General features: G+C 37.7%; 1 protein-coding gene across 4 annotated transcripts in view; it reads left to right on the top strand.

Moving 5' to 3' along the window:
- PKNOX1 (PBX/knotted 1 homeobox 1) overlaps nucleotides 1-20,703 on the top strand; it is an 84,913-nt gene that overhangs the window by 21,488 nt on the left and 42,722 nt on the right. For 2 of the 4 annotated variants that reach the window (XM_067545190.1, XM_067545189.1), the window contains 7 exons: nucleotides 10,757-10,927; nucleotides 12,417-12,516; nucleotides 13,429-13,526; nucleotides 16,926-16,964; nucleotides 17,130-17,258; nucleotides 18,259-18,335; nucleotides 19,433-19,605. In XM_067545190.1, coding sequence (XP_067401291.1) covers nucleotides 10,757-10,927; nucleotides 12,417-12,516; nucleotides 13,429-13,526; nucleotides 16,926-16,964; nucleotides 17,130-17,258; nucleotides 18,259-18,335; nucleotides 19,433-19,605 — 787 coding nt within the window. The remainder of the gene's footprint in view (nucleotides 1-10,756; nucleotides 10,928-12,416; nucleotides 12,517-13,428; nucleotides 13,527-16,925; nucleotides 16,965-17,129; nucleotides 17,259-18,258; nucleotides 18,336-19,432; nucleotides 19,606-20,703) is intronic. The other 2 variants (XM_067545191.1, XM_067545192.1) reach the window with 1 other exon arrangement.

The following is a 20,703-nucleotide window of genomic DNA, read 5'->3' as shown; positions in this document are numbered from 1 at the left end:
TTCTTTGCTCTAATGCATCCGCATTGTGTGGGAGAAGAAAGGTTAGAACACTTGCCCACAAACTTTTATACATAAACTTAAGTCTGAGGCATGGTATCCAATAGGAATATAAGCAATTTTTTTTTAAATTTCAAATAAAACAGTTTTACCATTCAACACAATCAGTTTGAAACAGCATTTCTAACTGATACCTGGATTGGTATTTTGGACCTAAGTAAAAAGTGTTCAGAGGTAGAGTGCTGTAAGGGTTGCGTCTCTTTTGTAGCAATAAATGGAATTCTGCCATTTCAGACAAGACAGAGAGAAGGAACTTCAAATTAGGTTGCTGATGAGTAGTTGCAGGTAGAGGATCAGATATTCAGTATTTCTGAAGTCCCAGTTCCTCAGAAGAAGCCTGCCAGAACAGCATTCAAACTTAGGCAGAAAGAGCTCACTGTCTGGGCCAAAAAGGCACAAGTGAACCTTTTGGCATACATCACACAAAAAATGTTTGACTACCTTATTTTTATGTTAGAGTTAGGTACCTTTCTATGTATTCTACCTGGAGTCCTCCTAGCTTCTTATGCGCACATATCTAGCCGAATGAAGGCCTTTCTCCATAAATTCAACCTCAGAAGCCTATCTTAGTACATCTTGCATTGCTACTTCTTGGTAGAACTATGATTTCAGTCTTTTATAAAGTTATGTGGGGTCAAAAAGATATTGGCTTGGGATTTAGGGCATCCACACACAGTTCCAGATGTATTTTTGCAAGGTATTATTACTTGAAGTCAGCTTCATGTAAGGAACTAGATTTGATTGTTGAGAGCAGGCAAAAAAGGCTATTGTATTACTTTAGGATCAGGGTATATTTTACTTTGGTTTTGGTTTTTGCACTCTGTTGAAGTATATTTATATTCTTTCTACATTGTTGCAAGTTCTCTATTTTTACAAACACAGCCTTGGAGCTTTAGAGACTCAGAGCATCTATTATATATCTTTGGAGAAAAGATAGTTTTCTAAAAGTGTGTGCATAAGATTAAAAGACTGTAAACAAAGATTATGATAAATGGCAATATATTGAATTGGAGAAGGTGTCCATTGGGATGCCCACAGGTGTTAACCCAAGGATGTTAACATTTTTAGTGATCTAGAAGAGACAGTAAACATGTTTCATTTATGAATTTAGCTAAATTGGGAGAATTCATTTATGAATTTAGCTAAATCAGAACAGAAGAATGTTGTAATACAAAGGGACTTAGAAAGATTAGAAACACACAGAAGGAAGGGGAAGGTGGGAGACACAAGCCAATATATCTGGGGAAAACTTAAATTCTTGTTTTTGGATTAAACAGAAGGGAGAAATCTGAGAAGTTGTTTGGAAGTGACAGAGAGGTGATATTGAGGCGATAGAGTGACAGAGAGATGACAGCAACTTAGACATGAGTGTACATGTCTGCCAAAAACCCAAAGACAGTTTTGTCTGCATAAACAAAGGCATGATGTCATGGAGCAGAGAGGTAATAGTACATCTCTATATGGCACTTGTGTGACTGTGGTTGAAATACTTGGTTTCTTTCTGGGCACAAGAAGACCAGAAAGATATTGACAAACTGGAAGGAATTCAGGAAGGATCATCAGAAACTATCAGGGGAGCTGGAGGGAGTGATGTATGAAGAAACATTGAAAGAGTTTAATACATATTTAAGTTAGGCTACTTGGAGGGGGGGGAAGACAACATGCTGTACTGAAAAGGTGACAATTGGCTTACTTGCAGATTGTATAAATTGGAGGGGCAAAGAAGAGCTGTTGGAGAATGACTCCAAGACTAGACTTGAATGAAAGGGAGATAGACAGCTGAGGATATTTCCATTATCAAATACAAAGTTAATTTTGGTGACTTATTGAACAGAGTTAAGGTGGAGGACCCAGTTTGTGTTCAAGAAAGCTGGAGAAGCAGTTAAGGAGTTAGTGAAATATTTACATTATATTTATTTATAGACTTTCAATGGTACTCCTCAGTGTAGTCTGAGCACCTCTCAAGCTTTAATGCATTTTTCCCCTCAATATCTGTGTGAGATGGAGAAGTCTTACTATCCTCATTTTGCAGATAGGGAACTGAAGCACAGAGAATCAATGGTTTATCCAAGGTGACAACTAGGAAGAAAATTCAAAACTCCTGAGTCCCAGTCTAGTGTTTCAAGCATGAGACCTTTATATCTCTCTAACAGAGAGGCAAAATTTGGTGTGATTTACATAAGAAAAGGTCATTGACATTGTGAAATAATTTGCCCAAACAGAAAGAAGAAGAAATGTGTTTGTATCCTATAATGATTCTGTGGATAAATTCTGTATCAGAGCGGTGGCCACCATAGACAGAATGTGGAAGAGAAAATCGATGCAAAATGAGAAAATAAACCAGGTTCTTCCACAGGCTTTTTGAAAGCTGCAAGCACCAGGGGCACATGGTGTTTGTTCATTTTAATTGGAATGTTAATGACCCAGTAAAGCCTTGTGAAGTGCTCATACCACTATTTCTTGTAAGTGTTGGTAATAATAATAACTGCTTTGTTAATAGCTATAATGATCTATTATCTCCCATCATTTGAAAAGTGTAGCAGACCCATTGGAAAACACTGCAGTTTTTGTAGTATTCTGCAAGACCCACCACATTGCTGACACCATCTTAGGTTCCTCTTGAAAAGGAAAGAGTCCCTGCAGACATTTCACACCTTCAAATTGTTTTCAATTAAAATATCTTGTTTGAATAGGAGGTAATTGTCAAAGGGGATAAACACATTTAATGGTTTAAATAGCCATAAAGATTTCTTTCTGAGAAAGATTGCAGCCATTGTTTCGGATTCAATCATCTTGGATGTCATGAGTCACAGGGTACATGATCTTGTGGGTCTGTCACTTGCTAAAGTTACAGCACTGTATGCAAAATTTCCAAAACAGACTGGTGGTATTAAAGTCTCATCCTTAAGTCCATGAGTCTAGTATATTGACTGGCTGCAATTCTCATAGTCTTAGAATTGAAGGACAGCTTTTTTCTTCCCTCACCTCTGCCAGTTGATTAGCCTGCCAGTTCTTTCATGACTGACAGCAATGGCACCCTTGCTGCTCCCCTATCAGCCATAGCTTTAGACTGGCATCTTAACATTTCCTGTGGGTTCTCCCTCCCCCCCCCCCCAGATTTATGTTAATCTGCCTTAGATGTTGATTGATTAGATTCTATTAATCTGTTTTAGATACTATAATCAAAATAAGTAAAAATGAAAGTCATTTTGTTTTGCATGGAGCAGATCAGATGACTCTGCCTCAAGGTATTTTTAACTTTTTTTAATATTACAGAAAGACACTGTTTTCCTTTGCCCCCCGTTCCTTGTTTCTTTCAAGAGGAATAATCAAAGTCTTTAAAGCACATTTGCCCATAGATCATGTGAATTTGTTTGTGTCTTACGTCAATTACCTTAGATAGGTTCTTTATGGTATATCTGTTAGCCATACTTCTCCCCTATTTGGGAGCTTTCCGCTGTGAGATAATCAAGAAATGATATCTCTGACAAGTGTCATCTCCTCCCCCACCTGTTGAGATTATTGGGCATTCTGGACTGTTCACACATTAACATGCAGTCCAGTCAGTGAGGGCACCAAAGAAATGAGCAGAACAGTTAGTCCCCAGGAGCCAACTAGACATGGAGTTCTTATGTCAACCCTCCTTGAATTATTAGTGCTCTCACAAGGGAGGCTTGCAGCTGGTTGCAATGGCAGCTTTTCCTCCTTTGTAACTTTTAAAAACGTATATTTATATTTCCAGATGGAGTGGGCAGGAATCCTAATTACATGATTGATTTTTCCTCTACCCCACTTCTTCTGTCTTTGGCTCCAGCTCATCCAGGCGAAGAAGGCAGACACCAATAAGGACTGTTATCAGGAGAGCCCAGAAAGACAGAGTGGGCCAGACAACTGCAAGGCTCCCTTCCCTCCAGTCCATGCCCCTTTGCATTTCCTGTGGACTCATAAGCATGTTGGGGGTAAATGCCAGCTCAATAGTACACTGTCATCTTAGAACAAGAGCTGAATTAGGAAGAGCCATGCATTTCACTATTAATTGAAAAGAAGCCACAAATTTCAGTGCCAACCAAAGAACTATGAGCTTGGTCAGAATGAAAGAACGTTCTCTTTTTACTGGTTTTTGGAAACAGCTTTCAGAATTTTGAGTAAATCCGTGTTGCTTCAAGGACTGCTCTGAGGTCAGCTCCACAATAATTGGAATACTGTGTCCACGGTCCTCAGCAAATCCATATGGTTCAAGGACTGCACAGAGGCTAGTCCACTAATTGCAGGACATTCTGAGCAATCATAAAGGATAATCTGGGAGTCTCACATGAATCAGTAACAGTACCCTGCAACTGATTCACATGGCTCATACATCTAAACTGGCTGAGATATTCCCAAGGAAAGGGTTGATCAAGTGTGCATGGCCTCTAAAGAGTGCTTTGCCAACATGGCACAGATCTTTTGGGAATCTTTTGGCTAAAATGGGAGTGGATTGTGAACTGTATTAGGTTGCAGAATCTTAAAGCACATCGATTACCTTCAGCAGTTTTTAGTTAAAGAGGGTGGATTCTCATTTTGATGACTTCCTATTACTTTATGAGGGCTACTCACTTCTTAAGTGAGTTGATTGGTTCCTGCATTAATGCTGTGCAAAAGATTTCAGCATGGGAAACTCCAGCAGAATTTACTTTGAAACATCTCTTTAAGGACCAGCTTCGTGCACCTGTAGTGAGATTCCTTTGAGTCAGAACTAAGAATGCCACAGGGGCTTATGATGAGACTTGTTAGCAGTATGTTTTGTGAGTACCTGTTATATTGTTACAGATATTACCAAGCAGAGTATTTAGAGTAGCTCAGATCACACAGAGTAGTGAAAAGGCTAGTACTAGCTGCCTTGCAACAGGCTCTCTGGTAACATTTAAAAAGAAGGCTTAACAAATTAGCAATTTAACATTATCAATTTATTTTTATAACAATTTGAATTGATCCACTGAATTAAGGATTAGTTAGAATCATCAGTTGGTTACATTCCTCAGAACTGCACAATAACAATTTGTTATTGTTATAATATCCAGGCAACACTTGGGTATGTGCGTCCTTTTGTAGTACTAACATAATTTTTGATGTATCTGCTGACCCCAAGGTATTGAGATGGCCTCCTGCGAGTAGTGTGTTTTGACTGACTGTGTTTCCCAATATATCCCTTTTGGGGGGACATGTGGAGGTAGTGTTGCTAACCAGTTCAGTTATTTATCGTATGAGCAGTAGCATGGAAACTCAGAACAGTTCATGTTTCCTTCATAAGATTTATGGTATTGATTAGAGGCAAGGAGAGAATATCCATAGGAAAAGAGATCTTGGGACAAATAAGAGGGTTATGGTAAAGGTGGAGAAAATAATGAATAATATATAGAAGATAAAAATGAGCACTCCTGTTTACCATTTCCCATAATACAAGAGCAAGGAACTTCCAATGTAATTTAAAGGCAACGCATTTAAGGCTGATTTTAAAATGTAATTTTCACACATGCGTGAAAGAATTAGATGTTTTGTACTGATGATATGCCTGATACGGTGTTCAGTGAAGTCAATGGGAGTCTTTCCATTGATTTTAATGGATTTTGGTTTAGATTCAGTACAATTGCAACAGATCGGATAAAAAAATTATAAAAAATATAAACCCTCCTGTTTTAGTGCATAAGTCATTCTGATAGGATAATTGATGAGAAGGTGGAGAGTTAGAAGGAAACTTTCTCCATGGGAAGTTTATTTTATAAGGTTTCTTTCAGCTTTCTCTAAAGTAGTGGTCCCCAAACTTTTTGGGTCTGCACCCCCTCTTACCCAGTCCACGCCCACCTTCCCTCCCCAGGGGCCAGAGCTGTCGGCCAGGGCCGCAGGAGCCGGGAGCATGGCTGGGAGTGGGAGTAGGGCTGCAAGCTGGGGGCCAGGAGGCTGGGGCCAAGCTGGGGGCAGAGCGGGGCTGGGTGGTGCTTCCCTCCCCCCCCCCCGTCCCACGTGGGGGCTGGCCCAGACCCTGTCATCCCTCCCACCCCCGAACTTTCTTCCGTGCCCCTCTGGTGGGGTGCCTCTGTTGTATGGGGACCACTGAAGTAAATGGACAAATGATCTGATTTGGTAAAGCCATTCCTCTAGTCCTATTACCTGTTTTGTGGTATATGCCTGGCTTTGCTTAAAACGACATCAATGTACTTTATTACTATCTGGTACCCTATGGACAAATTATTCCACTTACTGCATTAGCGGATGTTTCAGGTTTGTTTCTTCAACTGGAAAGACAAAATCAGATGGCTATCGACACCCATAGTTATGTGGCATGCTGGGGGAAAAGAATTCTAATGCTTTGTGCACAGGAAGCTAAGACTGCAGATTTACTTGTTACACATGAAAACATGGTCATCTCAATTTTCAGGCTGCGGTCTTTCTCTCAAGCAAATTAAAATGAAATATTATTTTTGCTGTGATTGTCTGGAAGCGTTTCTCTGTGATCTGTTCTGTTTTGGACTATTGTGTTAGGATTTCTTATTTTTATTCTCTTGTTTTTAGTGTGTCTAGCTCTCACTTTATCTTACGTTAGTTTTGTCCTTGCTTTATTCTTAATTACAATATCACCACTAATGAGACTGAAAGTCAGAACTGAGGTAAGGTAACTTATTTCAAACAAGTAAAAAGTAAACAATAACTATGGATACTGTCCATTTGATCCTATAGACTAGTCCTAGTCAAGCTCCAGTAATTCTACCTGCTGTTGTATGCTCATTATGATTTTGTCTATGAATGTGTTTTGTTTCTGGTCCTCCTTCAAGACAGTGGAGAATAATCTGTTGAGGCTAAAAAAAGTTTATATTTAGGCTATTTACTTGTATCTACATCAAGTCTTGCTTTCCCACGTGTACAGTTTGGTTGTTGTTGGGTATTTTTTATTTTTTTTTTAAGTTTTTGAGCAAAACTCGTGTTCTACCATTGCAGCATTACAGGACAATTATTTAACAATACTTCCACCAAGAACAATATATCCTTAAAGGCATGTGACCTGCTGGTTAAACACTTTGTTAAACATGTATGTTCATGGTCATTTGTTTGGGATTTGGTGGTATTTAAACACAATTTTAAAGGCAACCACTGGAGGGAGGGCATTGGTCTAGAAAACTGTCTATTTGTATACTTTCATAATGGCTCAGTGCTTTTTTTTTTTTTTTTAAATCACTAGGACTCTGTGTAGTCAAAATATTGAAACCTGGTGAATGTGCATTCATATTTTAAATAACATTTCTTGAGCACATGGATCTGATTTTTCTGCAGCTCTTCCTTTAAAGACTCAGAAGCATTTGCCATTCCTACAGATAAGGTTTTGGATCAAAGAGCTAGGATTGCCTTTCATTGCTTTGAGTTCCAGCATACTGCTTTCTACATTTGCTAAAACTTCATTCAAGTGATCCTCTCCTAGAAGAGTAAGAGAAACATCAGTCACACTGTAGGCTGTGTCCATCATGGAAAACAATATGCCCACAAATTTGCCTGTCTTGATCTCCTTAAGATGCCCTTGACTAAGGTTACTTCAGTCCCTTAACTTAGTTTCTGCAATATGTAACAAATGGGTGATTGTTAAATGATTATTTTTGATCACTGGCTTCAGTGTTCTGGCCAGGCAAGCAAATCCAGGTACCTGGTGAATACTTCCAAAATAGTGCACAGCTTGAAGCTGCTGTCATCTTTTGAGACTTATGTCTTACAAAATAAATTACTTTATAAAATAAGGATAATCTTTTTTGAGGTCCAGAATAGTAAATCAGTGTGGATGATGTACAACAGCCACACAAGGAGTATCTTGCTTAAATATGGCCTGCAAGCTACTTGAATATCCTGTAGTCACTACTGTACCATCAGTTTTGGGGCTATCTGGTTTTCATTGTAGCTGTTCTGCCATGATATTTACAATCCCTGTAGCTATTTTTATTCCCTGAATTGTACCACTAGCTATCACAGATTGCAAGTCTTCTGTACCAGCAAAAAGTACAAGGTTTGTCATCATGCACAAATCAGACATACACCATTTCTTTCTCAATTACTGATCTGGCAGTTGATTCATCAACAATTATAGGAAGAAAGCTAGCTATCTGTATATATTTCTCAGGCTATTTCTGAAGAGACTTTGCATTTGTTTCTGTAAAGTCTTCCGCTCCGCAGTTATTAGTATGATTTGATCTAGGATTAAGGCCACTTTTGGCCTTCAAATTGGAAAATCCCAATCTCAAAATCCCTAAAACTGAAATTTTGTTTAGTGATTGTAAGCAGTGTTAAACAAGGTGACGTCTTTCTTACATGAAATGCATCAATAGAGCTTTTAATTAATTCTGGAAAGTGCATTTACCTCTTAAGTATCTCATTTTCCTTATGTGTCATGCTTTATTCTTGCTTGACTCAGGGCCTCCAATATTACACTCTGCCAATTCAAACTGATGATAGTTTTTTACCCCAAAGCCTAGCAGTGTGGTTCAATGTCTCCCAGATGCTTTTCAGATTTGTTTAAAATTAGGTGTGTAGATAGTTTTTACATAAATGTTTCTTAAGTAGTTAGTGTGTAAGTCAAGGATTGCTGAGAAAAATCAAACTATCTGTCCTTAGAAGCAGCAAATTTTGCAATTTGAGGCTGCAACAAAGTGTTAAAGAGAGACCATCTCCATTCTAAATAAAATCAAATTGTGTTTAGCAGCAGCAAGTAATGGCATTTTTAGTTAGTCAACTGTAAACTCTTTGTACATAATAAAGACTTTATTATGTACATATAGCGCTTAGCACAATGGTGTCTTCATCTCCCATTGAGACCTCTAGCGCTCCTACAAAACAAATAATAATACATAGCCTGCTTTGGCTTGGCTGAAAAATTAAACTGTTGCTTCCCTTTTTGACAAAGATAGCTGACTGCCTTTGAATTACTTGACTGCAGCACAGACCTCTGATCAGAGCATTTATATCCAACACATTGTCCTCAGGCATGCTCAGTAGTGTGCTTTTCCCCTTGTATCAGCCCCTTCACCCACATTACACATCTGGCTGATAGCAGCTAGGCCCATCCCTCTCCCCTCCCCTCCGCTCAGTATCTCCTCCCCTCTACTCTCACTGGTAGCTCAATCAATGAGAGTCCTGTAGCACCTTAAAGACTAACAAATTTCTGCAGGCATAAGCTTTCGTGGGCTGCAACCCACTTCGTCAGATGCATGAAGTGGAAATCACAGATAAGAGGTATATATATATATACATCCAAGGGTATACCTCTTATCTGTGATTTCCACTTCATGCATCTGACGAAGTGGGTTGCAGCCCACGAAAGCTTATGCCTGCAGAAATTTGTTAGTCTTTAAGGTGCTACAGGACTCTCGTTGTTTTTGCTGTATACAGACTAACACGGCTACCCCTCTGGTAGCTCAATATTGTTGTTTCTCTCTATCCCTGCTCTTTCTTGAGGCAGCTTAATGGTTTCTCCTCCCCTTTCACCAGCCTCCTCCAGCCACCGTATCCCCTAACTATGGTCTGTGCTGCTGTGTCTGATGTCATTCTGCCTCCCCTAATGTCCTTGTTTGGTGAGAAGGAAGTCTGAGGCTTTTATTTGCCCAGATAGCACTTCAACTTGTCTAAGATTTCTGAGTGATAGTTTTTTTTTTCTCCTGGCTGCCACTTAATTCTTGGTATCTTCTACATTATAAGTAATAAAGTTCTGTAGGCCAAATAAGATTACATGGGCATTCCCATTGTCTTCAAATTATGTCCTGAATGACACCAGTGCAATTCTCTTACCTTCAGTGAGTTTGTACTGGGATAACAGATTGGAGCTTTGTAAGCAATCCTGTTGATGCGCCAGATGAAATAGGGTGAGCTGTGGATTCTCTCTTAGGTATGTTAACTCTCAAACTGGCATAAAAAACAGAAAAATAATGAATTTTTGTTACTAAAGTCATCAGTGACTGAATACACACATGAGCAGATCTGTTGAGTAAGATATCAGTTTTATGTGATTTCTCTTCAGAATAGAATAACTTTTCAAAGCATATGATTACAAATATGTTTGTATTCAGAGGCTGGCATGAATGCTTATATTTATTTGCTAATGTGCTCTATTATTGTCTAAAAACTGAAGATTCATCTCGCAGTTTTTTACTTTCACACCTGTGTCCTTGAGGCCTTATGTTGCAGCCAATGTCCTTTTAGGGATTAGGTTGGCATTAATTGGCCAGAGGGGTTGCTGCCAAGTAATGAGTGGCATTCCTCCTCAGCAGGGGCTTCCATAGCACTTATTGTTTCTCCTGGGCCAGGGAGTGAAGGAATGGGACTGAAGAATTGAACCCAGTCTTCTGTGTATAGCTCAGAGCACTACTGTTCACCACACCTGCCCCAACCAATTTTTTTAATTGTACAGTGATATAGACTGTGACCAAGACAAGAAAAATCCTTTGCTGCATTTATGTTTGTTCTCTCTTGTTTGACGGTTTACCTAAACAGCAGAGCAATACAGGATTTTGTTCTAAACAAATACCTTTCACACTCCAGTAAAATACAGCCTGGACAGGAGTATTGTGAACAGTCTTCTGGTAGTTAGTATTCTTACGTATATTTAAAGTTTTCCCTAAATTACTTATTCATGCAAGTAATAGTGTTTTCTTGCCTTGCTTCTAAGTCTTTTTTCCATCTTTCTCTCTAGATGGTTAAGGCAATCCAGGTTCTACGTATTCATCTGCTTGAGCTAGAAAAGGTTAATGAACTCTGCAAGGATTTCTGTAGTCGTTACATTGCCTGTCTGAAAACAAAAATGAACAGTGAAACTCTACTAAGTGGAGAACCTGGAAGTCCTTATTCACCTGTACAATCGCAGGTACATTTCAAGCTGGTTTAAATGGGCTTTTGCTTAGAAATCCTGCAAAATTTCTAAGTATATTTTTGCTGCACTTTGTAAGAATTCCACTTACCTACTGTTTACCCTGTTCTTTGTAATTGTGTTTATATCAAGGTTAGCAGCCTTCTTTTGAGCAGCTGAACAGTGGACAAGGTTAATTAAATGTGTCAGCACTTTAGAGACATGCCATAATTACTGTTTGCCTTCTTTCCTTTTACTTCTTACCTCAGTCCAGCAACTCCAAAATAAAATAAAATAAAAAAGCTTGGATTTGCTGGAGTTGCTGCCTTGGTGGGAACAGGTGTTAGGAAAGAGCATGAACACAAGAAAAAGTTGTCCTAATATGCATTATATCGCTTTGGCTTTGACCCAGCTGTCAAGTTTGTCTGCCTCACTAAAGGTGTTGAGATGGTTTGGCAGTGTATGTGTATATAAACTGATCATTTTAGAGTGGACAAAGGTTACCTGTTGCTTTTTAGTCATAATGTTTCAGTCTAGTGTCTGCTCTATCTACCTTCTAATATCAACAACAGCACATATTCTTATATGTATGCACTGTATTTGCTTGTTTGTTGAAATATCTGATTACAATACATAATCTATTTTATAAAGTAATCTGAGGGGTAATGATTGCTTTATTACTCTTTTTGGTACTCCTACTGCTCTTTCCGTGAGCAGGAACAATTATGTCATAGTACCTGTTATAGTACTTTAGTCTTGGGTGCCAATCCTGCAATGACATACATGCATATTTAACTTTATGCACTGTGAGTAGTCCTAGTGATTTAAATTTCAGTTTTTATAAAACACAGTTTTTGCTTTTGGTACCTCAAAGGGTGGAGAGGAAAATTTGAAATTAGATAGAGATTACTTAAAACAGTTGCTGGTATGGCTACTACGTCTCAATCCTGCAGATACCCATTGTCTTAACTTTACACCTTTGAAGCCAATGGGACTATTAATGGGCAAAGTTAAGGATATGTACAACAATTTGCAGGATCAGGGGCTACCAACATAAACTTTGTACTACAGTTATATAATTTAAATTACCTTAATGTTATTTTAATCTAGTTACCTTGTGGATATTTTGCATTCTTTAAGTCAGAAAGCTACAGAAGGAATTAAGTTATTTATTAAACCTCCAAACTGTAGACACTTGTAATTTTACTTCCTGAGACCCATTGTATCTACTCTTTATCTTCTGTGTCTTTAAAAATTGTTGGTTCACTTCTGGTTTAGTTATGTATCCAAAATATTTTTTCTCCCCAAGTATCTCCAGGTATTTCATGTCTGCTTTATGAGTTTATTATTTTATGACTCATGTTTTCAAACTGAACAGTTTGTAGTAATGACTTTTGAGTGATACAGTCTTTCTCTTTGAGATGATCCTCTTTTTAAAGCCTCAGATTTGTTGCAACTAAAAATTACATGAGCACATTTAATTTTTAAAACTATTTTATTTTTCTAGCAAATTCAAAGTGCCATTGCAGGCACACTCAGTCCCCAAGGGATTATGGTGCCTGCATCAGCATTGCAGCAGGGAAATGTAACTATGGCAACAGTAGCAGGTATGACACAGGAAAAAAAATTGACATATTGCTCTTTATTTTGCTTTCTTTCACAGTTGTTAAGAAATGTACAAAGATGGGAATATTTTTTACTAATAACTCCTTTCATGGTAACTTTCCAAATGTTATATTATACAACCAAGTATCCCAGTAACTTTTGAATACTGGTTTTATATGTTAGTTGTTATTTTATAAAGGACGTTGCACAGAAATATATCTTAAGGGGGCAGGGGACGGTGAGATAGAAACTTCAGATATATTTCTGTGCAATGTCTTTTTTTAATGGAAAAATTATTTGATCTATTATTGAAAAGAACATATGTCTTCTACCGGTTTTTCAAAAATATTTTATTAGACAAAAGACTTGCATTATTAAAATAATGCTGTACGTTAGCGTCTTTCATCGCATTATGTAGGTTGGTAACAGAATCTGGAAGTCGATGAAATCCTGACAACTCCAAACTGCACCATTATGTTGGGCTGGCAGTCAAGATGAAATAAACTTGAAATGTCTTGTCATTAACATCACTTAGAGCATCTGATCTGGCATATCTAAAATGGACAGAAATTGAGTCAAACTTGTTATGGTTTTCTGTGAATGAAACTTTTGTACTAAAGAGTGCATCTTAGTGTTGTAATAAGTTGCAAGAGAAGTTGTAATAAAATAATATAGTTAACATCATCTAGAAAATGCATTTCTCTTGTCAGCAATAATGCTATTAAAGTAATTAAATAGAATGATTATTTATTCCTCTTTAAATTAGATATGGTACAAGAATGATTTTTGTCAGTATATATAACTACCAAGATGATCACTTAATAGTGATTTTAATGTTGAAATGCATTTTTTTAAATTCACTTTTGTCTACTTTATAATCAGAGGTATAATCATAATTTTGTATGTTTTTAAAGGGGGCACTGTGTATCAGCCTGTCACTGTGGTCACTCCTCAAGGTCAAGTAGTGACACAAGCACTGTCACCTGGGACAATTAGGATCCAGAATTCACAGGTTTGTTTCATAGTCTTCATAGAATAGTTCTTTGGAATTAAAAAAACCAACAACTATTTTTTAAGTTATTGTAATATATTCAGTATGATAAACTGCTGAGCATTGCACAAATAAACATTAATTAGTGTAGAATTAATTACCTGAATTCCAGGGAAAAAAATGTTATGTACTGCTACAAAGATCCCCACATTTGTTATATGGCATTAGAATCTCAAAGATTCGCAAAAATCTCTCTTGACATGACAAAGCATGATGGCCCCAACTGTCAGTTTCTTTCTTCTTGGTGGTGGCAGAGAAGTATTTGTATAGAAGAAAAATATTTTACTGAGTAAACATTAAGCATTTTTAAACTCTCTTTCAAACTGAACTAGGATTATGGCAGGATGGATTTACACTAGTATATTACAATGCCATACTGCTGGTGTCAGAAGTGTCACTTTGCATCAAGAAGGCTGCCACCACCAGTAATTTGAAACTTTATTTTTATATATTTCAGAGTTTACACTTGTTAAGAGGCATTTCTCACTACACAGACTTTCAGAATACTGTTTTGAACTAAATGGGTGACAACCAAATAGTGTACACTACTCAAGAAACAGAAGAGTCAGCTTTCTTTTGCTGGGAAGCCTTTTACAGTTTTAGAATAGAACAGTCCAATGAAAGCTTCGTTACAGGAAAGGAAAGTATATGATAATAGATTGACAGTATCAAATCAGAACATCAGGATACTGGTCCATGGATTAGAAAGTGGTAAATCAGATCATCCAGGAATAAGGAGACCCTAGAATGGATTAATTTGTGAAACGTTTGAACAGGAAGATTCATCTGCATAATATAAAGTCCATTAACAATTACTGATTTTCTTTCATAAAGAGTATATTTAAAATACACTTATATTAGCACATACATGACCAAATTCTGCCCTCAGATACATACAGCTCTGAGTTAATAGGAGTTGCATGCATGCCTCTGACCTGTAAAATTGGTCTCCTAGAGTGGAATGTTTGGAGGGAAAACTATTACCCCTTTGTCTCGGAAAAGTGTGGAATTATATGGGAAATAATAACCTCAACTTATGCACAGATATGTCTGTAGCTTCCTTTGACTTCAGTTGGAACTCCCAAGTCCATCTGTAGGTTGACTGTGACCCTGTTCCACTGCCACCCATGGGAGTGAAATAGAACTTTCTAAATTCCTATTTCCATTGTTTCACAACTTTCTGGGGGCGAGGGGGAAATTACCTTGTGGGAGTTGAAAAATGCAATAGTGAGCCTCTGCAGAGAAGCAAATTGCTTTGAATTTTAAAAATGTATATGTGTGTTATTTCTGAATGTGTTTGGGGGCGGGTAGGGGAAATTTTTTTTCATATGATACTTTACACTTAGCTCAGAAATGGCCTTTTAAAATAGATTCGCACAGGCATAAACATAGTGCTTGATGATGAACCAGTGTTCTGTCTTGTTTAAAGAAACAATAAAGTTGTAACACAGCTGTTTGAAATGATACATCATATGTGAGCTCTACACTATTCCTACTAAGTTTGGATAAACACTGAAGGGTATCTATCCTAATGTTCAAAGAAGCAGATTTTTTCAGTGTGGGAACATCTAGATACATAAATGGAGTGAAAAAGGAGGCAAAAGAGGGAAATATTGGTACCTTATGAAGATTTCATACATCTATGTTAAAAATCATTAAGGTCTAGCTTTTGATAATACAAATATTAAGCTACTACATGTTATGGATCCTATGGTAGCCTGATCTCTTCCCCTTGTAGACATTACATTAGGGTCTTCTGTTAAATGATCATATAGCATAGATACAAGACCGTACACTTTTTTTTTTTAGATGTCTTGGGGGTTGTGAGGAGACCTGGCCACCACCCTTTGAAATCTGTTTCATGTTCTCTATCCAAAGTACAGAATTTTCATAGTCTGCTGACTTCAATTTTAGAGCATTCCAGCTGACTGAGGACTGTCTCATTTCAAGTTTGTATACTGTGCTCCTTTTACTCATAGAATGATCAGCCAGTTTGGGGGACCAAGAACATTATGTGTGAAGGCAGTCAGCCCTTTCTAAAACAGCTGGTGCCATTTGGTTATGCTCTGTAACTGAGAGGGCCTGAAGCATAAATGAAGAATATAATATAGCCTCAGGAGATACAATTCAGAGCTGGTAAAACAAAATACTAAATATGTGCCTCTGAAGTTGTAGAAAAGGTACAGCATAAATGTAAATCAAGTGCATGCAGCATTAGTTACTCATTGGGTAAAGTTAGAATTTATGTGGAAATTTTAATTCAGAATCTCCTGTTTTTTGTGCATTTAAACTTTAAAACTTAATTTGTCTTTAATGTAGTTTTTAAAAATTTATGTGCGCATATATCTATAGATAGATAAATAGAGATATCTGAGGAAAGCCTCATTAATTGCTATTTTAGGCATGTAAATGTAAGTAATAGATTCTCCCTGTACAGTGGCTTTGCATACAGTTACATCCTTTCCAAAGGAGCTGCTGAATTTCCACTACAATCAGTTAAACTTTGTCATTTATTTTACCCTGCTCTCATGCTCTTTTTGATGATTTACTTTGCAATAATCTAAATTTATCAGGCCAAACTCAATACTTGAAAGTGCATGCATGCAGTTCCCAGGGCAGAGTTTAGTCCATTTTTTTTTCTCTTAAAAGTGGAGCTGGTGATAGTTATTCATTTTACGAAGATAGTTGTCATAGATATATTCTTTGTATCTGTTATATATATATGGGTTTTTTTTTAAAGAGCTGCTGTGTGTACCTCTCATCAATTCAGCTTTGTAGTTTCCACAGCTAAGTAGGGAGAGCTGCTTTTTATACCTGTTGTTATTGTCTTCTTAGATGATGATGATGTGGACAGAGACACATACATATTCCTATTGTGCTTTGAGCATTTTGGTATATTTGTTCAGACTGGGGAAATAAGGGCCTTAGAGTTAAATTGACCTCAGAGCAGAAGACCCACACAAAGTAGCTTTCACTTGTTAAGCCCTCAGGGCCTGATTCTCCACAGCCTTGCACCTTGTGTAGTCACTTAGTCCTGTGCACAGTCAGTGTAAAGTGAGCGTGAAACTCTACCAAATCAGCATAGCATGTTACACTCACTAAATGTAAATGGCTACGCAAGATGCAAGTCAGTGGAGAATCAGATTCTCAATATGAAGTTTACAGGCTAAGGAGGATCTTATTCCTAGCCCCCTGCACTAGAATGACTTTTATTGTAAGTGAAAATAAATTGGCACTTGGTAGCTGTGATGCAGTGAATATAGCCTCCTGATAACTACAGCAATTCTTTAAAGGGGTTCTAGAAAATGCTAAAACATCAGAAACTTGATAACACGTAACCCAGAGTATGGATCTCTTTAGGATAATACTGCAAGAGACCTTCCACCGCTACCACTGCAGGTAAATAAAGTACCCTTTTTGACACCAATTATATAGAGCTAACTTTTTTCATTGCTTCTGTATATGTATGCATTTTTTCACATAATAAAAACAATTTTTGTGAAATGTCTCTATTCATCGAGTAACTTCATATCTTTCTACATTTTTCTAAAATTATTTGTGCAGCTTCAGTTGCAGTTAAACCAAGATCTAAGTATCTTGCATCAAGATGATGGCTCATCAAAAAATAAGAGAGGGGTTCTTCCAAAGCACGCTACTAATGTGATGAGATCTTGGCTCTTTCAGCACATAGGGGTAAGGACTAAATATGATCAGCAGTCATAAGTATTCAGAGACGGTTTTCTGTGTAGTCTATTTTGATTTGCATCCTGAGGAAGATAAACCTTTTTGGCCTTACCGTGTATGCATGAAGGGACCAATTCAACTTCCACTGAAGTCTGTTAAAGTTGTTCCATTAACTCTAACATGAGTTGGATAAGGCCCTAATTTTGTATATATTTAACATTTGAACCGCAAGAACTTATTAAATTTTTTAGATGTTGTTATTCTTTATTTCAGTGTGCCAAGGATTTAGTGGCAGATACTCTCCCAGTGCCTGGCTCACTCAGGAGCAATAATGTATAAATTCTATGTGGAGGGGAATTGAATTTCACTAAATCTTCCAATAACCAGTCTGTGTCATTGGCTCCATGTTATTCTACACTGTGTCTTCCCTTTGTGCATATACTTGTGCTGGAAAGGAAGTTAGGTCTCTGTAAATAATAAATGATGGAGGGCTATATATTAATAGAGTGTCATCTGTGTTAGCTAATAGTTACAACAGATAAATTATACATGAAAATCACACATGCATTTCTTACATTACATACACTTTCCTTGCTCTGTTTAATTCAGGAGGGGTTTATTTAACCACAAAAGGCTTATCAGCACTCTCATATGACACAGCCTTCTGACAAGATTTGATTAGTTACACTATCACATGCTGTGCTAGCAAAGGATCACACTGTCTAACAAGGACTCTGGCAGCTGTGAGAAGCATTTTTTTCTGAATTTGACATGGTCAATTAAATGGTGGCATATACACTTTATAAGGATAAAATCAGTTTTTGTTTACTAAAGTTTTACTTGTTAAGTGACCGTATCAGTAAAAGTTTGTTTTAAAATTTATTTTGTTAAAGAAACAGATGGGGTTTTTTTAATTTTAGCTATTTTTAATGAATAGTAAATGAAAATGTCTTCATTTTCTTTTAAGGAAAGAAAAAAGCAAAAGTTTACATACTTTTTTTGTCCTTAGCATCCATATCCAACAGAAGATGAGAAAAAGCAGATTGCAGCACAGACAAATCTGACACTACTGCAGGTTAACAATTGGTAAGATCCAAAACTTTGACTTAATGTCCATAATTGGAGTGTAGGTATGGAGGTACATTCTGTGTCTGAGTGACATCCACACTCATATAGCTCATAGAAATAAAATTAGTAGTCTAACTTAAACTGAAAAATTCATGAACATCTAGAGTAAAATCTACAGTTCTATACTAAACTTGTCTTTAAACAATGGATAGTTTTACATATAATAGTATTCTGCAAACGTAAAGCACCTAAGGACATCATAACTCTCTACAGGCAGTAAGGACTTTCACCTCATAACACTCTGAGAGATATGGAAATAGTATTACGCCTATTTTGCTAATAAAGGAATTGAGGCTTACAGAGGTATAATGATCCATCCAACAGACCAGAAGTTTTTGTCATATCAGATATAGAGCTCTGGTCTCCTTATTCAAAGTCCTGCACTTTGCTACAAGAAAATCCTTCCTTACTTCCATACCCAGCTCCAGTGAATTAATTACTGATAGCTTGTCAGACTTAACTTTTGAATTTATGTTCAGGAGCAGGGAGGGAGGATTCCTGTGCAGCAATTGCAGGGGACTGAAGTAAATTGGAGGAGAGCAGGGAGTTACAGGGAATTGGGAAGAAGGTGGAGCCAGATAGTAGCGAACCTGAGCAAATGATCTAAATAAAAGCCACGTCTGGAGGCACCCTAATTAGAGGAGCATCCATTATCTGGGGCATGCTGCAATGATTCACAGCTTATATTGGGCGGGGAGACTTGGATTGCACCTGGCTAGAAGAAGCAGTGTACCAGCTGACAGGAGGTGAGGGAGGAAGGAGGGCCTGTCAGCCACACAGAAGTAGCAAGCTGTTTCTTTAGTTAGGTTGGTAGTATCAAAGGACTTCAGTGTTCCAGGAGCAGATTTTGTGGTGAAGTGGTTCTGGGGCACCTCTAAAATGGAGTGTGAAACAAAGGTGTTAGGAAATAACATTTTGCATTTTTAATATTAATTTCTATTTAATTTTTATTTTTTGCATAACACATTGGTTGAGACTCTCTGTATGCATGCGTGTGCATGCATTCACAATTTTGTGGTCATAAGCTGTGTGGGTTTTTTGTTGGTCATGTTTAGGTTTATCAATGCTAGAAGACGAATTCTTCAGCCAATGCTGGATTCCAGCTGTTCTGAAACTCCTAAAACAAAGAAAAAAACAGCTCAAAACAGACCAGTTCAGAGGTTCTGGCCTGATTCCATTGCATCAGGAGTTGCTCAGCAGCAAACTAATGAACTTACAATGTCAGATGGTAAGGAAAATTGGCTGGAGTATGTATAGTAAAATGAATTCCTTATTAAAATGTCTTAAATAAAGCCACTTTTGTTATGTTTTGGGGCATTTCCTGATGTAACTAAACAACTGTGTTGATAGTCTGGAAAAAATTGACAGAAATTTCTCTCTTAAAATTTTAGCTAAATACTTGGATTTTTGTTACGTAATATACATAGAAAAAATTATTACAAGAATGTTGCTTAAGTTTCTCAAAGTCAAATACTCAAAAGTTAGGAAATGCTGGAATTAAAGTTGCCCGTGCAACCTTACTTCTTCACCCTTGTGCATATGTATTATGATACAGTTTCTAGCTACATGATCGTGTACTATTTTTCCAGAGTGGGAGAGCCAAGCTTCTGACATGGGGCCTCCTGACTCTTCATGCTGTGCTTATTCCTGCAGACCACGCTGCCTTATTGCCCAAGGTACTGAGCGTCTACAGCTCCCATTTAATTTACTTGTAGCGTCGTGTGCTCAGCAAATCAGGCCCAAGAGTCTCACATTGGCACTGAAAAAATGAGGAATATATTATTAGTAGGTATCTGTTACATTTTTGGTTTAAATGACTTGGCTAGTGTCATGTAGAAACTATGTGGCAGAGGGAGGAATAGACCCAGTTGTCCCTCCTGGGTTGACCCTCCAACTGCCTTAACCACAGGACCAGCCTTTCCCTTCCTGTAGTTCTCTTCCTTAAGTCCCTGCTCACTTTGCAGCTTCTGCAACAAGGGCCTGATCTGACTCCCATTGAATTCAAGAGGAAAGCTGCCATTGACTGTCAGCAGGGTGGGTGAGGTAATATCTTTTATTGGACTCTAATATGCTGAGACCAGCTTAGCTACAGCAACACTGCAATTAATTGTGACATCAATGCGAGCTGAATAAGGCAGCAGTCTCATCCGTGTAAGTAACCCTGATACACTCCCTGAGCACCTCCCAGCCTGGGCACTGAATGAGGTAGAGATACCATGGGAAAAATTAGTATGTGATCAAGTAATTAAAGACTGTGTGCATGCATTATGATACAGAGGGACCAAATTAAGAGTCTAGAGCAACCTTAGTTCTGACGTTTCCTAGC

The sequence above is a fragment of the Emydura macquarii genome, unplaced genomic scaffold (genome assembly GCF_026122565.2).
Source record: "Emydura macquarii macquarii isolate MOO-44397 ecotype Brisbane River unplaced genomic scaffold, CSIRO-AGI_Emac_v2 contig_1043, whole genome shotgun sequence".
NCBI classification, from domain to species: Eukaryota; Metazoa; Chordata; order Testudines; family Chelidae; genus Emydura; species Emydura macquarii.
Note: the sequence above shows the minus strand (reverse complement) of the source record. Positions and strands in the feature narration are given on the sequence as shown.